This window comes from Amblyomma americanum, chromosome 1 (assembly GCF_052857255.1).
Source record: "Amblyomma americanum isolate KBUSLIRL-KWMA chromosome 1, ASM5285725v1, whole genome shotgun sequence".
Classification (NCBI taxonomy): Eukaryota; Metazoa; Arthropoda; class Arachnida; order Ixodida; family Ixodidae; genus Amblyomma; species Amblyomma americanum.
Window position 1 is genome coordinate 272,841,758 of NC_135497.1, and position 22,279 is coordinate 272,864,036.

A 22,279-nucleotide genomic window follows, 5' to 3' on the forward strand; every position below is an offset into this window, starting at 1 on the left:
AAGAATCAAGCACATCTGATGATGAATCGTTGTTCTGCAAATATCTTACAGAACATTATTCTTCACTTTTTTTTCCTTCGGGTACGTGTACCCAGTTTTCAGAGTTTGAGACAGAGGCAAATTTTGACACGGTGCAAGTGTTGTCTGGAGGCAGGACAGAAGAATCCAGCGTTTCGTTAGTTACTCTATCTGGAAAGCAGGACCTCAACTCAAAATCCTTTATGACAGCATCTAATTTGATGATCATCAAGTTTCGAACAGATGCATCTGCTGAAAAGAGAGGATTCAGAGCCAGCTGGAAAACAGGTGAGTGTTGCTTCACATTGCTTACTGACTTCATACTAATTGCAAAATCATTCTGATGTAATGTACATATAAGACTAAACTTCTTTTAAAGGCAATGTTCAGTACCAAATATATTCTTATATGTATACTCACTATAAATATTTATTTCTGGTGAAAAAAAAAAACGTTTGAACTGCTTGAAACACAATTACATCCAACTGCAAACCGTCTGGACCAGTTGTCTTTCTGGCTGGTTCTAATTGTGTTTCTGACATGTCAAACTGGATTCCTCATTTTGCCTTGGCTAATCCTTTCAATTGCTGTCATAAACCAGACTAATTTTCGTTGACAAATTTTGGGGACACTGTGTAGAGCCTGTGTAGAACGTATAGCTAATAACCTAATTCCTAATTCAAATTTCTCAATTAGAGCCTGTGAAGTGTGGAGGAGAGCTGATGGCCCAGCCAAGTGCACAGGTCTTGAACTCCCCGATGTACCCTGAGCCTTACCCTGGTGGCCTGGAGTGCCTCTGGGTTATCACAGCTCCTCCAAGCAAGATCATCTCCCTCGAGGTATGCATCGTGCTTCATTCAGTATAGCAGATGACTAATCCAACTTTTCAAACATGTTAAAGAAGTGCATGGAAAGAAATTACTCACAGGTACCGTTCAAAGCTAATAATTTTTTTTATACTTGCTGTAGTTTCATACCATGACAAGAAGACTCTTTATATTATTTTACTCGTGTATGACGGACAACCTTTAAATATTGCAGATTGTTGATTTGGACTTGGAACCAGACAAAGACTTCATCCTGGTTAGAGATGGCTCTCTCCCATCTGATCCACTGCTCAAAACACTGACTGGACCTGCATCGGAAAACCCACAGTTCCTAATGTCAACTCGAGATCGCCTCTACCTCTACTTCCGCTCTAGCTTTGGTGACAGTCGGCGTGGATTTTCCATACGATTCCGTTCAGGTAAAGTTGCTGTGAATGCATGGTAGACTGTACAGTACTGTTGAGATTTCTTTTTATGAAGTTTTTATGAAGTTTGTGTGCAGTGTTAAAAAATATGAAAAATAAGTTAAGCAGAGTAACAACAGAGGATAAATTTCATAGTAAAACAGCACAGAAAACGAGGACAAACAAAAAAACCAGACAACACAAGTGCTGACTTCCAACTAAACTTTATTACACACTTGCATATATTTATACCTTTCCTGCCAAGAAGTTTAAAAAAAAAAAACAACTTATCAACACTCATCAAGATCTACAACTCCGCACCCTCCAAAAATTCCGTTTCATGGTTGTGAAGTCAGAAAGCATGGCGTAAACTGAAATCTTGCATTTTACAGTGAAGAGATGGAAGTGTATTATCTGATAAATCACATACTCTCATAAATACCACCCTTTCAGCTGCTTCACAGTAGTGATGTGTCTGGAAAATGTTGGTTTAGAAGCAAGTAACTTGCTTACTTATGAGGCAGCAGACCGAATTTCCCGAGGGCATGCATGGGTTAAAAATAAGTTAGCTTACTGTATTCATATCTTTTGTTTCTTTTTTTAAAGTAAAGTTTGATAGTGTGTATTTCTTTTGTTAAAATAAAAATGCAAATTAATCATGTAGTTACCGTACAAAATTTATGCACCAGGAGAGCTTGTGCTAGGAACAAGTGCCATAAAGTGTGAGTTCCTCATGATTTCTTTTTTGCCAGGCTGCGAAGTGGACATCACCTCTACCTCAGGCAATGTTTCTTCTCCTGCTTTTGGTGTTGACAAGTATCCACCAAATCAAGTCTGTGCCTATCGCATAACAAGGCCTGGTGGAGGACCTGTGTCACTCAAGTTTGAAAAGTTTGCTGTTGCTCCTGACGACTTTGTGCAGGTAGGACGCTTGACAGGATCCTTCATAAACCAGATGGGTGACACTTGAGTGCTTATGTAATACTTCATTCTTAGTATCTAGAGCAATAAGGGTGAAGTCTTTCTACAAGCTACCGGAATTTTGTTTTATTCTTCTGATGTTTGTATTATCTGTTTTGTGAAAACATGTGATGCCATTTCGTATTAAATAAATATGCAAAAATGCATGCAGCATACTTCTCTGCTTATAAAGCAGGTAAAAAAATGCTTCACTACTGTCTACACTGTGTGTCTCTGTTAATGTTTTAATTATAATAGCTATGGATTTTATATATCACCCATTGAATGCACCCATACACTTTGGCTTTGCTTTGGAAGCTTCTATTCAGCAGGGCATGGACATGTCTAAGCTTCTGTTCATTTGATTCCAGATCTACGATGGATCTGATACAAGGAATGGCATCAGACTGCATCCAGGTCAAGGGTACACTGGCACAAACAGACCAACGCTCACATTGACTGCAAGCAGTGGTCAAATGTTTGTCCTGTTTACAAGCAACCCCCTAAACACAGCTGCTGGATGGCAAGCCAGCTTCAGTGCTGGTAAGATGCCAGAGGCATATGATAGGCATATTCAGAAAACTAGTGAGAGCTGACTGTCCGGGTCATTTTCCGCAAATATTAACAGTCACCTGAAAATAAAGCCACACATTGTTATATGTAGTTGATCTGATCTAATCCACTGTGCACATTTGAAATTTTATTTTATGCTTACATTCCTTGTGTCCCTTTTACTGTTGTTACTAATTTAATGTGCTCATGAAATGGATGTGTTTTACTTTTACTGAAGAAGCATCCACAAAACGTTTTTTTACGGGTAAATTGTGATAATTCATGCCTGTACATAAAGGTGCATGTCTTGATACGCTAGTCCAACTTATCTGGCTCAATAAGTAAGGCAGATGTCTTGGCTTTTTCTCTGATAAATTTAGAATGCCATGAATGCCTTTATGCTCTGAAAGCTTTAGTGCCTTTGTCACTAGTTGCTTTTGCTGTTACCCTACAATGCTCTAAGGATTGCCTGGAAAACAAGTGTGCCTTGCACGCAGTACATGTACAGCCTTCGTTAAAAATACATAATAGGGTTTGCTGCCGGCCCATTTAGTGGCACTCTTGTGGAACCTCGGTCACTCCTAGGCTCCAAAGATACAGACACAAATATTCTTGCCCTCAAAATGCTTCAATAAGTGGCAGTGGCAATGTAAAATGAGCCATGCTTCATAGCTGAGAAGCAAAAGTGGTCGCCTACGTGGTATTCTTGGCAAAGGCTACCTATAGCATAGCCATGAGAACACAGGCTGCTGCCTCGAAACGACAGCACATACCCTCACCCTCAGGTGCATAAGGAAAGCAAAATTATGCTGATGAGGCTGTGGTGCACACGTGATATCAAGACAGCCAGACTTGCAGCAGTGCTGTGGATGATGCATTGCAAATGGAACCGTGCTGAAGCTGTGCCATGAAGTCCAAAGGCCTTTATCACATTTGGAGCTTAATATGATGCAGGCTTCAGCAAGCCTTTTTCTCCAGTATCCTCCTTTTCTGGGTTAACTTGTGGCTGGTAGCATTGTCAATGACAATGGAATGTTCGGTTTCCTGTGTGCATGTCATGGATATTGCTGTTTTAGCGTAAGGCATCTTTCTCGATAGGTCTGCAGCTCATATATGGTGAGTCCTTTAGCTCATGCCTTCATGCTAGCTGTGCTTGTAGCATCCTATGGGGCACTGGTCGTTCCAAATGACGGTGATAGCTAATGGTGCAGTGGCGTTGCACACTAAGTACACGGATATGCCCTACATGTGCATAAGCCTACACATTTTTGAGCCACTGTCAGTTGCTTGTGCTGTGCCCATTTGTTATGAACTCCGCACTGTACTTTGCCTTAACACTTTTCTGATGAAGGCAGAATGTTCAATGAATAAAATGCAATCAAAATCAGAAAAAAAAAATCAAAATGTTGCAATAATTTGTGTACCATCTCCAATCAAGTGTACCAAACAAGCCTACCATAAATTTTCATTTGCTCTTTCATAACCACATTGGTATACTGCTCATCTTTTTTCTGTTTATTGTGGGTGCCACTGTTATCAAGACAAAATGTAATGAAAATTTTTTCTGTCCCCTTGTGAAAAAAAAATGTTTATAAATGCAATAGGCCCTCTCTGAATCTTACCTAATACGTGTGATGCACCATAATTACAAGTTAGCTTCAATGCAAAAACCAGCAGCAGAAAAAAAAAAACACCAGATGCATTACACTCTGCTGGTGAAACATGCCTGGTTGTTTTAACATATTTGTGATTCACAGCTTTCAGCTATGCAGTATGCACTGCAATTCTGAGGCAGTGCAAGCCAGTGCATTCTTGTACAAATTTGCCATCTCAGAGCATGTTCTTTTGCCTTTTGTCTCTGCAGACTGCCCTCTTTTGACTGTCGGTGAAGGTGCTTTGGCCTCAAGTCGAGAAACAACTTTTGGTGCCAAGGTGACATATGTCTGCCCAGCAGGACAAGAATTCAGTAATGGCATGTCTAAAATTGTTGCTGAATGTATGCCAGGAGGCAAATGGAGTATTGGGTCTATACCAAGATGCCAAGGTAAATGCACCTGATACATAGTAAACCATAATAAGAATATTAGCAGTGCCATGACTAATGGCTACTACGGTCTCTTTAAAGCAGATGTGATAATTAGGGTTATGCAAGTTTTGCCACTGTGTTATTTTTTAGTCTGCCTTTGACCTCTAATGTGACAAATAAAAGCACTGAGACATAACCAGCAAATCAATGACAGAGTTAGTTTAAATGTCACTCAGGCTGAAAGAAGAGTGTATGCAAGGGAAAAGAATGCTGAAATGCAAGTTCTGGTAGGAAATGTTGTCCAAGCTCCAACCTTTGCTGCCTTACATACAAAACAGTGACCCCACTGCCCCCCATTTTATTCTTTTTTCCTTTTTACCAGAACGATACTGTGGAGCTGTGCCACAAATTGACAGTGGCTTTGCTGTGGCAGCAACCAATGTGACATATCGTGGCCAAGCCACCTACCAGTGTTATGCCGGCTTTGCCTTCACGGGTGGCTTCCCCACACAAACTATTCGGTGCAATGAAGAGGGCAGCTGGGTGAACCTTCCCACATGCTTGGCCTCATCATGTCCTCCTCTGCCCGAAGTGCCACACACGGTGCACACCATACTCAACGGTGGAGGCAAGAACTATGGGACTGTGGTGCGCTTTGAGTGCGAGCCAGGATATATCCGCACAGGCTACCCTGTTGTTGTCTGCAAAAGTGATGGCCAGTGGTCAGCAGCACCACCAACTTGCAAGCGTAAGATGGAGCTCACTTTTCGCTCTTTTCCTCTTAATACTATTCCAGTTTTGGCATGCAGTATGTGAAACATTGCCATGAGAATTGTGGGGCATTGCATTTCCATAATCTTAGCTATATTTTTAGCCTCCATTTAAAGTGGGACTGGTGAGGGAAGCTAAAACTTGACTATGTGAAGGTGTTCCACTCCTGTTCTGATTAGTAGTACTGGAGAAACGCAGAATAACAAGGACAAGTCATGCTTTACACACCGTGGCTTGCAGACTACATAAAGGCCACCATTTTCATTTGTGCAGTGGTGTGCATATTGTGGGCTCTTCTGTTGTGACCTCCCACTATATGTGTTATTCGAAATTGTATTCCAAGGCAATATGAAGTTGCTTGTTTGTATTTTGCCCATCATGCTTAGATTGCAACAGGTCTGCAGTATTGATTGATTGATTGATTGACTGACTGACTGACTGACTGATTGATTGATTGACTGATTGATTGATTGAATGAAAATAAAATGTCAGGATGACAAAAGTTTAAAATGACAAAATAGATATTTCCATTTGGTTACATGAGAAGAGTGCGACATAAAAGATTGTTATAGTTCATGCCAGGTGCAGAAATAATCCAGGCTTTCTTTCTTACGTTGCTTGTCGAATACAACTATACTTTAGCAATTTTGTGAAATGACCAAGTGCATCTTTGAATCCTGCAAGAGGTTTAATACCTAAAGCAATATTTAAGTACACATATTAAATATAAGTAGTATGTTACCATTTGCAAAAACATCAGTTGGGTTTGACCTTGGTTTTTTTGCTCTTTTAGTTCATTAAGGTATCACGTTCTTTGCCAAATATGTTATGTACAACACTGTCTGAATGTAGTTCTGGGCCCTTATGCACTTTGCTTTTATTACTGCAGGAGCTCAGTGCTTAGACTTGCCAGATATCAAGAATGGATTTGTGTTAGACTCACGGAGAACTTACTATTTTGAGGATGAAGCAAAGATACAGTGCCACAAGGGTTACCGGCTTGAAGGAAGCCATGTTGTCACTTGTGGACCTAACCAGACTTTCAACAACCTACCAACGTGTCGAGGTAAGCAAATATGAGTGAAAGCAATAAATGATAGCTTTTGGCTTTGTAATGCTGTGTAATTCATTGTGGCACACCAGCTTCATAGAAGGGGCCAGTCCTGTGTGATTGTTTCATTCTAACAAAAACAAACATTTAGACCATACATAGTCGCAGTTGCATCACAGCCCAATCAACCATAGACAATTCAGTGGAGGCGTTAGCTCTGCCTATGTAGCAGTTATTCTGGATATCCACTCGATATACAAAAAATGCCACGGAAAGTCTTTTGGGTGTACACTATGTTCCGAAAAGTAACTCCTGTGAATGCCTATGAGATGTCAATGTAGCAGCATGAAATGGGTTTTGAACATTTGGATGCCATGTGACAACAAAAAAATAGTTTCTTCACACAGATATACTTACACATACAAGTACATTCTTCATGATGCATAGACATCAGGTATGCACATAAACACCAGGCAGGGTACAGGTAGTATCACTTTCATTTTTTTCACCCGAGGGATGGCAAAAAGGTTGCAAGTTCCTTAATATTTTACTTTTTTTGAAATCTTAAAGTGGCAAGGGTGTAATGTTTAAGTGATGTTTGCATTGCCAGAATTTCGCCAATTAGGCGTTTTCCTCGAAATGCACTCAATTGTTCATACTTATGTGAAAATGTGTGAACAGCAGTCTTCGGATGTTTTTTGCATAGTCATCAGAAATGCCGTATGGGTATCCATTAATGCATATTTGTCAGACATACGAAGGAAATCCTGTTGTGACTTGGCACGTTTGAACCTGAAGTGCATGCTCTATAAATACATGAGGTTGGTTTGAGTTTGACATTTTCAATTGCTGATGGAAACTTGGTTCAACATTTGAATATTTTCAGACATAAATGAGTGTGCATCATCATCAGCCTGTGATTCAGCATCAACTATCTGCACCAACACTGCTGGAGGCTTCTTCTGCAAGTGCAAGAAAGGTTTTGAGCCCAACCTAGGTGTGTTGATCAACGCTTGCGGCTGATTTATAACCATTTATCACTGGTTGTCATTTACAGCTAGAAAAAAAAAGTTAAAGTGTGTTGCGTAACATCACGGATAGTACCACCATAACAATGAACTCAGTTTTTTGCTTTTGCTGGGCAGTGACAGTTGCAAAGGCTAAAAGCAACAAGTTACTTAACTTATATGGTAGCAGCATTAATTATTATGGCATTAAAGTTATCATGAAAATTTGTACCCCTAGGCAGGCCTTAGCCTATTTTATTTAATAGAAGTTGAGTTTTATATGTTGGGAAAAGGAGACAGAACAGGTACAAATAAATATTGATAACATTGTTTTTTTTTTTTTCATTGACATTATGTTTGACATTTCTGTGCAGCAAACTACTTTTTTTCCTATCACAAGGCAATTATCTTCCATACATGCAGACTGCAGGCCAGTCGGTGATCTTGGGCTGAGTAATGGAGCCATCCCTGACACAAGCATCAAGGTTTCTGGCACGGAAGGAGGATACCATAAAAATGTATGTGTGAGCAGCAAAAAAACTTGCATAATAACCTGATCTAAACAAATTTCTAAGAATGCATCTGGCATATGTGAGAAGAGTACTAATATACACCAGGCCGTATGATGCCAATCAAACATGATGCACACCAAATGGGTCTTGTCACAAAAGCATTTTGAAAGAGGAGGGTGTGAATAAAAAGAAAAAAAAGGGCATAAATGTCTAGCCATGTATTGTGAATTTGTTCACCAAGTGTGAATATCCAAAGTACTACCCGGTCAAAAAGAAACGCAGCTATACTTTATATCCAGAAACACACTGTAGAGCAGTGTGATTTCATATCCCACCCAGAATGTGCGATTGGATGGCCCTCGTGGATGGTGTGGCAACATTCCCCGCTCGGGCGAGAACTGGGTCCAGGTCGACCTAAGTGCACCCACGGTGGTGCGAGGCTTCAGAACACAGACTGTGGTTCGTGATGATGGCTCCCAGGCATTCCCTCTCAGCGTGCGCATCCAATACACTGATGACCTCACTGACATCTTCAGGGATTTTGCTGACCCTACAGGAAAGGTAAGCACCTTTGTTGTTAAATACTTGCCTTGCTGTGTTTGCACATTCAGGAACGTTGAAGTTTGCACAAAGTGGGCTAATGCGCAAGAGTTGTGGTTTGATATCTAGGCTTAAATCATTTCTGAACTCTTTATATTTGGCATGCAAGCTTGATGTTTAGAAATAATAAGACCCTTAACTACCAAACTAGCTGTAGTCATTATTTGACATCTCAAAAGACAGATGCTTTTCTGCAAATTATAAAACTATCCTTGGTGTAGCAATATTGAAATTTTTATTTGATATTAACGCTTTAAAGATGGTAATTGTATACACCATTAATTTTGCTAAATCTCCCATATTTCATTGTAATGTTGAAATTCTCATTGTTCCCGGCCTATGACCTTGTGTGACACATGTCCTTCACTTTTAAAAAATAGTTTTTATCAATATAGGCAACAAAAGCTTTATTTTGATTTCTTCTTTCATGTACTTTACTGCTGCGAAAAATTAGCTGTTTCTTGTGTACATTTGTGTACACATAAGTGTACATTTGTGATTAGTACTTATTTCACACTAAATTAAGATTTTGTGAATGCTCAAAGGACTGCATCATTTTGAGCTATGCTCAAAATGCTCATAAAGAACTAATATGACTGAATGATATATAAACTATTGTGGGCACTGACAATGCAGGCACAGTAAATTTTGAGAAGACTGCAGTTGCCCATGTTGCTCTCCTGCTATTGGTGCACCTTTTGTTATTTAGCGCATTAAAATCAAGAAGGTGTCAAATGTGCATATATTCAATATCTAGTGTCCAAACAAATGTCAATGAATCTTGAGGCCAAGTAGTAAATGGCTACTTTTTTTTTTTGCAAGTCAGCACTGCTTTTGCCATTTATAGCTCCCTTTTTACAAGTGCAAAATTATTCTCAATAAAACTGTGACTTTTATAAGAATCATTGCTAATGGAAAACATTTCATTAATAAAGCAACAGGTTTTTACTGCGGCTCACGTAAAGTGACTAAGCAATAACTTGGTGTCCCATTTGCAGGCACTTGAGTTTCGCCTTACCCCCAATGGAGGCTCTGGCCTGGCTGTGGTCAATTTGCCCCTTCCTTTTGAGGCTCGCTATATACGTGTGCTCATTGTGGAATATGTGGGTGCCCCGTGCATGAGGCTGGAGCTCATGGGCTGCTCTCGTCAAGACTGCCTTGGTAAGTTGTGCATGTTATACTATGCAGTGGGAAAGGAAATGAAAACACGTGAATTCTTTCATGCTTTGCCTTGCTTTGTTTCTTGTACTTCTTTATGATTAGAGAAACATACACAGTCTGGAAAAACAAAGTGAAAATAAAATTTGTCAAGATTTACAACAAGGAAGAAAGATGAAAAGAAGGTGGAATTGTGCTTAATTAATATGTGTAGCATTGTGTTATATTAATTAAAAAAATGGATGCAGTTGATTACAGTACAGTTGACTTTCATTATTTCAACATGTTCAGGACATGAATAGTTAGGTAGTTCTAATTATAATATGTGTTCAAAATTTTTGGCCGATTGAATTAAACATTTATTTTCCTCAAATATTTTGTTATGATGGTCTGTACTTGTGCTCACAAGTGAGCCGTGCACAAGGGGTATTGCAATACAGATTTGCAAAATAAAGCCAGGTCGACATGTTTGATGTGCAGCTTCCATTTCAGTCACACTCTGTTGTGGTTCATAGACATCATCATTGGAGTCACCATTAATGTATAACTAAGATTCTGGGGCGTTGCGGACTCCAGAGCTTGGTACAGCTAATCAGGGGCAGAATTGCAAATATGTTCACACATAAGCATGACGTATGACTGTTCTGAGCATGTGCGCCGACCAAACACAGTAGCCAATTATCTGACAGTAGATGCTGTGGCCATATAAATTGTTCTAATGTATGGAAAGGTTTGTAAAATTGCTGATCAGCTGAAACTAGGAGCAGCTGTGGTTTAATGATACAGAGCATACATGCTGCTTTTTCCTTCCCAGTAGCATCTCCTTTCAGTCCTTTCAGGCCTTCCCAGACTTCACAGGTGTTTTACCTTTATGCTTGGCAATAGGTATGGCATGCTGGGAAAGTGCCCATTTGGCACAGAGCAAACAAAATTGACAAAATTTCTATGTTAGCACCTTTAACAAGACCACTAGCTCTTGTTGTCCGCCCATCAGCGATTCCCTTTAGTTTGATTTGTTTGATGATCAACATTCTAAGTTTGAATCAAAAAGCTTTTTTCTCTACAGAAAAGTGTGGGCATGTGTTATAGGTGAATGCAAAAAGAAAGATGAATAGCTAATGTTAGATTTATTAAAGCTTGGTAATTTCCAAGCGCACAGAACAATATGAAGCCTGCTGAGCTCTCTCTATTGCTTGAAATCGCAGGAAGAATAAACATTGGCATGCAGTGGTGCCATGAGGTTTCTAGATTTTCAAGAAAAGATAAATAAATTGCCTTAGCATAAAGTAGAAGCCAAGGGTCTGAATAGCAGGCATGCAGTGGTGCCATCAGGTTTCTAGACCTTCAAGAAAAGATAAATAAATTGCCTTCGCATAAAGTAGAAGCCAAGGGTATGAATAGCAGAAGCCTCTTTCCTGAGATGGAAAAAACACATTATTAAGGTATTGGGTGCTTCTCATCTTTCAGATGTCAATGAATGTGTGCACAAGAACGGTGGATGTGATCAGCGTTGTATAAACAGTCCAGGTGGCTTCAATTGTCTCTGCAATGTTGGCTATGATTTGTACACATCCAACGGCACAAATGGCTTCAACATTTTGCCTAGTGAGACTGGAACAAGGGATGGTGACATGTATCGCATCAACAAGACCTGCGTTCGTAAGTGTGACTTCAACATAATTATTTCAACTTCCAGAAGAAACTGATAAAGCTTGCTAGCAACAAAACTTGCTGGCTTTACTAAAGCTGCCTCTTGGTGAAAATGGATATCTAAGCTTGATTTATTTTTAGAATGATGCATAGAGAGCTGCCAAATTTATGAAGACAGAAATAAAAAATTTAAAACATTTACAAAATCTTAAACTGGTTTCTTGATGCAGCAAAAATGTGCTCCCCACTGGAGAGCCCCGAAAATGGTCAGCTTTTGTCAACGAAGTCCATTTACCACTTTGGAGACACTGTGCACTTCCAGTGCAATTTTGGCTACGTCATGTTGGGAACTACAACTCTCACATGCACAAGTGGAGGCAACTGGAATGGCACTGTGCCCACCTGCCAGAGTAAGTACATAATTGTTGATTTCTTATGCAGATTCAGGGGAGCCCACTGAGAAAAGCAAACTTAATCATCAAGATGTCATATCAGTTCACATAGTAGCTGCATTTTTCTTTTATTGTTTCAACTACTGACTGCCACAACACTAAAAAAGCTAAATGCTTCTTAAACAGCTTGCTTTTTCGTGCTGAAATTTGATGCAGTGATGGTTTATCTTAGTCTCTCTGAAATTTGACGCAGAGATGGAAAACGATAGTCCTTCTGTTTCAATGCCAAGTTTAGATGATGCACATACTTGTCTGATTCGATCAGAATTAATTATAAATCCACGACGGCTGCAGCATCGGAGACCGAAGACAAGTAGCTTTCGCTGCTTGTCTTCCACTGCTGCAAGGGCTTCTAGTGGGTTAACACTTTGTGAAGGGTGGAGGTAGATGGTTGGTGGCGCTTCTGGAAGGTGAAATTGGGTGTGGGTTGGGTGGGGTGGGCGAGCGGGCAGCCTTCTAGCTAGGGGTGTGTGCTGCTTCTGGAGGGTGGAGGCTTCACTTGCCTAGTGAAGACATATAGATGCTGGCATTTTTGCATTGCAACACTGGTACTGCTCTTGCAGTAATAAAAAAGGCCAGAAGCTTCAAATAAAAAAGGCCAGAAGCTTTTCTAGGTGAACAGAGGCTACCATGGATGATAGCACAGCAGTGCAAGGACTGGAGAGTAAGAGTACAAGAGTAAGCCTCGTATATCCTACAGGTTGCTCACGGGCAACAAGATAGGTCATGGGCAACAAACACATCATGGCATATAACAGATTTAGCAACAGCAGTGTATTTTCACCAATGTCTTTACTTTGTCTACAAATTCTTATAATATGATCACATTGTATACCCGCCATCAAAAGTCTTCAGGCCACAGGGCTTGTTTTCGTCTTTGTAGTGAAGCATTCAGGGCACCCGTCAAGCTGTAAACATCAGTAAGGCAATAAGAACCATTGCACTAGCCTTTTTTCAGGGCACTTTGGTCTTTGAGGGTGCCATGAGTGCTCACCCTGTGGCCGAAGACTTTCGACCACGATTGTGCTTTTTTCCTGGCATTGCACATCATCATCATAATTTATTTATTGCTTATTTCATGTTTTATATCACTTGCACCACCACTTAGTCATTGCGACAAACAAATTGCATTAGATTAATCCTGTAAGCCATGTGAAATATAACAATGATGTGGATGCATTTGTTCTTCCTTCAGTAAGTTTCATTGCAACTTCAGTTTAAATTTGGAAGTACTGTGCTCCTCACCCCTTCTCCATTTCTCTTTTCAATCCCCTCATTCCTCCTCCCCAGTGCAGGGTAGCCAACCGGGACACCCTTCTGGTTAACATCCCTGCCTTCCTTCTTCCTCTTTATCTCCATCAGTTTAAATTTCGGTGTAGTACCATTATCTAGGCATTGTGCTAAAAATGACTGCAATGAAACAAATAAGTGTAGGTTTAATTTGCAACTTCACGTCAAAATTGCAGTGTATTATGCTGCAGTTTTTTTATGGAGTCCGTATTAATGTGTATTGGCAAAATACGAAGAGAAGCATGGTGGGTGCACTTTTCCTAGTTGTCTTGCACACTGACCTTTGTAGTGTCTACAAAGCTGCTGATGCACCCTGGCGATGCGTAAGTGCATAGCGTTTTTCTCATCGGTATGTGAAAAAAAGGAGTAATTCAATATCTGCTGAAAATGCATGAAACATGCAAACACTTCTTTCTGAACCTCAGAGGAAAGAGGTGTGGCCCTGATTTGTAATTCACAGCAACATATTAAGCTGTCTATAATGACAGTTTTGAAAAATACAATTTGTAAGAATTTTGTCATCACATTGGTCACAAGTGTGCAGAAATACAGGGGATCGCAACCACCAATTGTATACACCAGACTTTGCACATGCAACCTCTCAGGGTTTTTCTTTGCTGAAATATCTTTTATTTGATGCTGCTCCTATCTAGCACATGCTTTCATGTCTTACAATTGGAAAAGTTAATTAATGAAAACATCAATTTTCCTTTTGCCGAGGTAGTGCTACTTGTCTTTGCAATTTCTTCACCAGTATTTGTCAATTTCAGTGCAACAATTTTAACACCACTAGTATGACAAAATTTCAGTTGCCACCTGCCCTGTCCTGGACGATGATGCAACTCAAGGACTGGCCGTGCGGACAAATGCTGCATCTGACCATCTGGTGTTTCAAAAGAATGTAACAGTTTCCTGCAACGAAGTTGGAAGACCGTTGAGAGAGACTGCCACAGCTGGGTTTAGGCAATGTGTGTACAATCCAACCGACGGCAAGCCTGATTACTGGTTATCAGGCGCATCTCCTGAGTGCCGCAGTAAGATACAAATACTTTCAGCATGTTTCTTGCTATGCAAAGGGTTTAGACTTAGCATCTAGCTGAAGTTATATAGCTTCACCTTGGTTCATTTGCAAGATTCTAGGGCCTCCATGTACTGGCATACTTTCATCAGCTCATTTATGCAGGCAGCTTGCTAGGCAGCTCATTTGTAGACTAGGTCTAATGAAAGCAAACTGAAGCTTTAACAGATATTAAGCTCTGTACTAGACTTTAATGAACCAAAAATAGTAGTCTGCAATGTGACCTCTCTTGAGTTCACTTAAAGGTTTTTCATCATGAAACCTCAAGCATGTCAGACCTCACTTCTGAACAGCTAAGTAGTGCCTTTAAAAATGCTAAGCTTGCCAGAGCTGGCACCGATCATATTGCTTATGTTTGCTGCAAGGTAATTTCGTAGGTCATTTAAATAATTTTCTCATTGATGACACTCAATGAAATATTTTAGTTCATACTTTTTAAATTCAGTGTATGTTTTGTTTTTATTTGTAAGACCAACATTCAAAAGTAAACCATAGTGTGTAAACTAATGGTTTGTCCTGTATTTATGATCACCAACTTGCTTTTTTAACAGGAACTGACTGCGGGCCTCCACCAGACACAATTGGTGCTACATATGGATTTCATGTGGACACAAAATATCGTGCAAGCTTCTTCTTTGGCTGTGAGGACACGTTCACGCTTGTGGGCAAGAGCAAACTAAATGACAATGTGATCCGCTGCCAAGAGGATGGAACTTGGGACTTTGGAGACCTGCGATGTGAAGGCACGTCACGCCTGCACATTTATAGTTTTGGTGCATTTGATAAAGACAGCCTTTGCTGTAGCTGTATGATGGTGAAAAAATTTACAGCTCAGAAAAGTATACGAAAAGAAGAGCAAGTTGCATCATTTATTTATTTATTTTTTAGTGAAAGTGTGTGATGGCCCAGGCAATCACTATGTAGTGATTCCTTTTTGGACACTATCTTGCTCTGCAGGTCCAGTTTGCGAAGACCCTGGTCGCCCTCCAGATGGCTACCAGATTGCTACCAGCTTTGAGCAAGGCTCAGAGGTGGTGTTTGCCTGTGACCGGCCAGGCTATGTACCATACACTACTGACCCCATCACTTGTGTGAAGAGTGAGTGATAAGCTCAGTTTTAATGGCACTTGAATGCACATAAGCGGTGACAGCAAAATAATGTGTCTGTCTCAGAGTTGGCTCATCAGCACTGAAATGAAAAGGAAGTCATTGACTATTCTGCATGCATTGAAAGTTGCAAATATAATGAAAACCCTGTCTGCACCTTAGAATTTCAAATAGAAGAAACATGGTCCCTTTGCTGCTTTTTACTCTTTGAAAAAAAAAAAAAAGAACATTTGGAACAACATTACCTCTGCATGACATATGATTACTTCATTCTTGCATTTACGAACTGCCAGCTAGTAAGCTTTCTCTATTTTGCTTGGAACTCAAGTGGAGTGGTCCAAATTTCAATCTAAACTTAGAGTAAGGCATGCAGACAAAATAATCGCCGACTGAGTGAGGTGTAAGAGTGCCTCTACCTAAAAATTTCATTTTTCTCAGATGCTGAATGCAAAGTTGTGCGGGCGCTTGGATTAACGTCTGGTGCCATACCAGACAGTGCCATCAATGCCACTTCACATAGGAGCAACTATGAACCAAAGGTAAGGCATTGCCTAATTTTTTTTTTCCAAGAGGTGCACAAGATTGATTTATTGAAAGTGACAAAAAGATGACAATGGTACTATCAAATGGAGCTGGCAGTTTTTCTATACTGCAGTAGTCAAAACGTGCTGACATTACATTTGTAAATTTTGTATGCAATGATTTATTATTGATTTTGCTCAGTGCAGTGACTACAACCAAGAATTACAATACCTTCCCCCAAGCAGGACATTTAAAGGCTGCTCAAAGCACAGTAAAGTCTTTATTCACATAAAAACGTAGCAGGACAATTAGATTGCCAGTTTGTTTGGTCACTTAGCTTCTGAAGTGCACCTGTCAATGTATCTGCATTCAGCCTACATTAGCGCTCATATTTCTTGTATTACCATTTGTCATCAGACAACATAACTTGTTTTTCTCTCACCTTTTAGAATATTCGCCTCAACAGTGCCACAGGCTGGTGTGGCCAACAGGAAGCCTTCACATATGTGACAGTTGATATGCGCAAGATTTACCACATCAAGGCTCTTTTGGTCAAGGGTGTTGTGACAAATGATGTTGTTGGTCGCCCAACAGAGCTGCGTTTCTTCTACAAGACGAGAGAAAATGAAAACTTTGTGGTCTACTTTCCTGTAAGTGTATTTTAATTTTAAACTGAATGAACTGACAAAGGCTGTCGGGCAGCTTTAAAAACAACTTGAGAAATGATTTAATACACAGAAGGTTCCCATTAAGCCAAATTACGAGTTGTGCTGAGCAGTGTGGGAGCAGCTGGCAGTTTCTCATGCATACAAAATTGGTTTAACATGAGTTGTTTTCCTTGAACCATTTTTGTTAGCAAGAAATTTTGTAATGGTAACGAACCTTGACAGCTGTGCGGGAAGGCCACAAGCAGCTAGTGGATGTGTGGGCCTCCAGAAATCAAAAAGCATGTGATATAGTTTATGGATGCAGAAGTAAACTAAGAAGCATTATGTATTGCAAATAAGAAATTTCTGAAATTCTTCAGACACCCTCACAAGTGTGGAGAGCAGAAGTACTGTGGCTGAGGTGGCAGAAGTGGTGCACAGCATTTCTGATGATGCTTCACTAGTGTGTTCTTCCAGTGGCCCACAGGAGCTGAATAATTAGAAAAACCTTTATAGCAGAGGCAATTCAGATACTATCTCAGAACAAACCAAGCCAACTCAAGGTGTGTTTCAACATACTTGATGCGTAATGTGAGGCAGCTTTTTTAAGCTGGATGTCTTGTCTGGGGCTACCTGAACAAAACACAACCGAACAACAAAAAAAGCTTGTTTGGGTGTTCTTTGCAGTTCTCCCGATGTTGCCATGCAACAGTTCAGTCACCATGGCGACGTGAAGCACCTGCATTGCACTCATGATGTCCCTTTGCGCCTCTTTGGTTACAGGCGCGAAAACAGACACAACACAATGCAGAAAGACGGGACGGAGTGGACGGGATGGAGTTGTGAGTGGCGCTCCGTCCCGTCTTTCTGCCTTGTGTTTTGTCTGTTTTCGCGCCTGTAACCAAAGATGTACAGTTACCAACTTGCCCAGCAAGACGTTCTTTTATCCCTTTGCACCACAGGCAAATCAGCCATTTGCTATCACTTAGAAAATCTAATGTCTCTCTGATAGAGCCACCAAGCAGGCAGTTCAGAACCAACCTGTTTTGGTACAGTGCAGCCTGGTCACCACGCACTATGTCTATTTGCATTTCAAGCCGAACACTGCACAACATTCACAAAGCTTTGTTCTGCAAGGATGATGCAAAAGAATACACTGCACTGCTGCTGCTGTGGCTTGGTAGCTAAGTGTTCCACTACTGAGCACAAAAATGGAGTTTTATCCTGGCAACAAAGGCCACATTTCTATGGAAGAAAAATACAAGAACGTTTATGCATTGAGACTTCAATGCATGTTACTAGGACTGTAAGCAGTAGAAACTAATCTGGAGCTTTCCACTGTGGTCTGCCTCAACGCCTACACTGTTTTTTTTCTTTTGGGCATGCATATAAAAGCTTATTAAGCCATTAATCATAACTTGTTAAAGGTTACCATAAAAAGTTGTTGACACTTTTAACTGTGGTGGAGGTACTTTTCTCCTCTGATTACAAAGCTCTAACTGCAGCACTGCTACTTTTTACTGGTAATGTGCCCATGAGTGATTTCATGGCAAAACAAAACAAAAAAATTGCATGTAGCTGTATTCTGAGAAAAAGAGCAAAATAACTGAGACTAACATTAGTTGTTCTCCCAAGTCAGATGTGCTCTTGCTTGAAAATTTTGTTTGTACAATATTGTACTTCTGTGAAATTTCTAGAATTTCAACCTGACAAGCAGGGATTCCAAGAACTACGGGGAGCTGACAGTGATCCCATTGCCACTGAGTGTACGTGCGCGTTATGTGATCCTGGGCATCGTATCATACAACAAGAACCCCTGCCTCAAGTTTGAACTTATGGGCTGTGAAGACACTGAAGAAGAAGTTTTGCTTGGCTATGACAATGGCTACTCCTTCTGTGTCGGTGAGTTTTTTCAGTCACCAACTAACATGGTGAACAAAAATATAGCCATTTTGCAAAGACATCAGTGGCAGAGCACTAAATAAGAAATTGTGCATTTTTGCACATGGTGAGTTAGCCACAAATAATAAGATAGCAGCTGGGATGTTGCAGTAGTGATTCCAAAAAAAAAAGTTTAAATGCATCCGCACTTTGATGATGCACAAACATGAAGTAGTCACAATTCCTTGCACTTCAGACCGTGCTAAAGAGCCTTACGTAATATCAATTAATCTTGTGCCTTTGCCTACATTGCCTGTAACAGAATAGGTAAATGCTAGCTTGTGAAGTGAGCCTCTGTGTATTGTTATTACAGTGATACTATTTCTTTTTTTAAGTTATAAATGTTTCATGTTACGCATGAACTTGCATGATTACAGCAAAATGTTTTGCAAATTATGCATTAAAATAACCACAGAATCTACCTTGGTTGCGTGAACTTGCAGATCGGGAACCCCCAGCATTTATCAACTGTCCCTCACATCCACTGGTCTTGGAGCGTACGCCGTCTGGCCATGTTCCAGTCAACTTCTCTGTGCCACATGCTGTTGACAATTCTGGGCGCATTGCACGCTTCGAAGTTCGCCCTGTGGGCTTCAAGCCTCCTGCAGTTGTGTTCGAGGACACAGTTGTTGAATACACTGCTTATGACTTCAATGGCAACATAGCTGTGTGCACAATAAACATCACAGTGCCAGGTATGTGGGCTCTAGCCTTGTAAATGACAAGGCCTGTGTTTGTAGTGGCATGCGTATGGGGGAAAAAAGGGATAAATGCTTGCTCGGAAATTGCCTGAAATTTTTTAACCTTCTGCTGAGGCCCGAGTGTTTTCATGCGGCCGACATATGCCCGAGTTCGTTGTTTTGCGAGTTTTTTTTTTTTGGGGGTGGGGGGGTGATTCAACGTTTAAGGAGAAAAATGTGGGACGTCCTGTGCTATCATCCTTGTCTGTCATATGTGGGGCTAATAAACAATCCCGTCTATCAGGCATAGTGCAGTTTAAGGATTCACAGGCTGCATGGAATAATTTTGCATAATTTTGTAATCACAAAAATCTGTTAGTATAGACAGTTAACTTTTTATAACCTAGAAAGCATTGATTTTGAAGTTGTTGAGGTAAACATCATGATGGTTAACAGGTGGAAATACATTGGAGTAGTTCTGTTAATTTTCTTTGTTGTTTGCCCGACTCTTTTTGTAGATTACACACCACCATCACTAACATGTCCACAGTCCTATGTTGTTGAACTGACTGAACGTCAGGAGAGCTACTTGGTAAATTTCAACGAAACACGACGATTTATCAATGCCACTGACAAGTCTGGAAATGTGGAAATAACACTGACTCCTGAAAGTGCTGTGATACCCATTGGAGGCTACAGGAATGTCACAGTCACTGGCACAGACCGGTTTGGAAACCAAGCTTTTTGTTACTTTCAGGTTGGTGAAATTTATTATCTGGGCTCTAAAGCTAAGCACAAGGCATTTAGCTTATTTCTAGTAAAATAAGAGCTAGGCCAGAAGTAAACTAAATATTACTGAAGTTTTGAATGAGTTTTTTTCTATAGCCTAATTCTTCAGCTTCTTCTACCTTAGGCATTACATTCAGCCAGTTTGTACTACAACAAATGGCAAAATGTAAAACTAGCCTTCTATGTCTGTTACCCAATGAACAGGTATCAGTGCAAGCAACCACCTGTGTGGCTTGGTCTCTTGCTCCGCCTGCAAATGGAGTTGTCAACTGCTTGCCTAATGAGGAGAACACAGGCTACCGATGCCTGGCCACATGCAACAGTGGATTCAAGTTCACAGATGGGGAGCAAGCCAAGACATATGAATGTGCCAACAAGGAACAATGGAAGCCAAGCTCCATTATTCCAGACTGTGTGCCAGAAGGTAATCTGCACTAAAACTTCAAGTCTTACAAAACATCACATGAGCTTTCAGAAAATTGTCTTCATTTCCTTGGAAACATGAAGCCATATTTTTGTGAACATCAACTTGTTCACCGGCTCATAGCTAATTTTCATGTGAAAACATTCTATACCAATGCAAGGATGCTTTTTGCCATTGCGCACATCTGTGTTCCACTTGCAGTTCACATGCCCTTGAATCATAATCTTATATAATGATTAAATGCTGAAACATGTTTCCATATTCTTCTGTTGACAGTTACTCATTTCCTTGTCATACTTTGTTAAAAAATTGTACTTGTAAATGCTGTCTTCTGATATTAAAGTGTCCAGTCTATCATTCTATCTAATCTTCAGAGCCCAGTACAATAATGTTTCACTACAAATGGCTTGAATAGTTGTTGACAGAAAACATATATTATTGAATGTCCCACAACGTTCACTAAGATTGAAATGGTTTGTGCAAAAGTTGTCTGGAGCAATGAATCTGGCTACACTTTCTGGCACTGCACATGCATGCGCCAACATTGTGCAAAGCTATGTGGCATCCAACAACATTCAAGGAATATGATATTTTTGCTCACTGCTGTGGTAAAATGGTTCAGTCCTGAGGATTTATTTTTGCCATTTTTACACGAATGGCGTGGTTCAAGTGACAAAGATTTGCAGTTAAATCTGGTCAAATATGCCTGCGATGCACAGTATAAAGATAGTGCCAAAATTCATTTCGACAACTTTGCTTATCGGTAATTCGCTGCCAACACTCATAGGTCATTGGACGTATATAAGCAGTGAGTGAATGAGTGTTGCATGTATATGTAGCGCTGAAATGTAATCCCTTGTACAAATTGCTGCTAGATTTTTAGGGCAAGATTCCAGCAATGACTTGTGGTGTTGGGGTGTGGTCCAACCTGTTTCAAATAATAATTTTTGCATATCAGCTTGACACACAAATTGTGCTTTCTGAATGTGGTGCTGCTGTTTGCCTTATACTGCCCATATTGTCATTTCAAGACAACGTGTTTGCATTGATAGTGCTGTCACAGTCCTTCACCACATTAGACTGCTGCACACACCTAAATGCTGCAAATCGAGGTAAAAGTGCGTGCAGGAAAGCATCTTAAGAATTATAATTACAAGTAATCCCACCCCATGTCGGATATGCAAACTCTTGTCTCTTCTCTGTCCAGACACCAACCAGGCAGCCTATGATGTGATAGCTTCGGTGGAGTACAGAGCAGGTGGTGCATTGTCTGCAGTCTGCCTGAACCACTACGTCAGCTACGTGTCTACCTACTACAGCTCCCTCAACAGGCTCCTTTCAGACCGTTGCTCTGCCATAAATGTTCAGATGGACATCTCTTTCCACAACACCAGCATCAGGACACGAGGAGAAAATGAGGTACATGCTGTCAGTAACATCTTGCCAAAAGAAAAGTAGAATATTGTTTATGGTTCATATACAATACTTTTGAGTCACCCAGAAAAATCTCTTAACTCTTGTTAAAAGCCACCACTAAATCAACATTGTGGATTTAGCATATGTGATGATGAGACAAAAATTTCTCTTTGCCATAAATGACAATTCTCAAAATTTTCACGTAGCTCATGATGTCAAGGCTTAAGCATTATTGCCCAACACTTCTTTGCATCATCTTACTCAGTGCTCTTTGCTTCACTGTGATGCTGGAAGAACAAGTATCAGTGTGAGATTTTTTAAACTATTGTAATACTTATGTCTGGCAATAACGTAGGTTAGAAACAGAGATGTTTCTTTAACACCAGCCCGAGAGAAT

At 40.3% G+C, this 22,279-nt stretch overlaps 1 protein-coding gene across 2 annotated transcripts in view; it reads left to right on the forward strand.

Moving 5' to 3' along the window:
* The window catches only part of uif (sushi, von Willebrand factor type A, EGF and pentraxin domain-containing protein uif), a 142,239-nt gene that overhangs the window by 78,441 nt on the left and 41,519 nt on the right, over positions 1-22,279 (forward strand). For both annotated transcript variants that reach the window (XM_077649246.1, XM_077649247.1), the window contains 24 exons: positions 96-306; positions 715-857; positions 1,060-1,264; positions 2,002-2,171; positions 2,581-2,752; positions 4,626-4,805; positions 5,170-5,535; positions 6,448-6,624; positions 7,496-7,606; positions 8,040-8,134; positions 8,468-8,689; positions 9,727-9,889; positions 11,354-11,545; positions 11,767-11,946; positions 14,088-14,312; positions 14,908-15,099; positions 15,314-15,454; positions 15,902-16,002; positions 16,435-16,635; positions 18,330-18,534; positions 19,017-19,268; positions 19,772-20,010; positions 20,247-20,466; positions 21,674-21,885. In XM_077649246.1, coding sequence (XP_077505372.1) covers positions 96-306; positions 715-857; positions 1,060-1,264; positions 2,002-2,171; positions 2,581-2,752; positions 4,626-4,805; positions 5,170-5,535; positions 6,448-6,624; positions 7,496-7,606; positions 8,040-8,134; positions 8,468-8,689; positions 9,727-9,889; positions 11,354-11,545; positions 11,767-11,946; positions 14,088-14,312; positions 14,908-15,099; positions 15,314-15,454; positions 15,902-16,002; positions 16,435-16,635; positions 18,330-18,534; positions 19,017-19,268; positions 19,772-20,010; positions 20,247-20,466; positions 21,674-21,885 — 4,575 coding nt within the window. The remainder of the gene's footprint in view (positions 1-95; positions 307-714; positions 858-1,059; positions 1,265-2,001; positions 2,172-2,580; positions 2,753-4,625; positions 4,806-5,169; positions 5,536-6,447; positions 6,625-7,495; positions 7,607-8,039; positions 8,135-8,467; positions 8,690-9,726; positions 9,890-11,353; positions 11,546-11,766; positions 11,947-14,087; positions 14,313-14,907; positions 15,100-15,313; positions 15,455-15,901; positions 16,003-16,434; positions 16,636-18,329; positions 18,535-19,016; positions 19,269-19,771; positions 20,011-20,246; positions 20,467-21,673; positions 21,886-22,279) is intronic.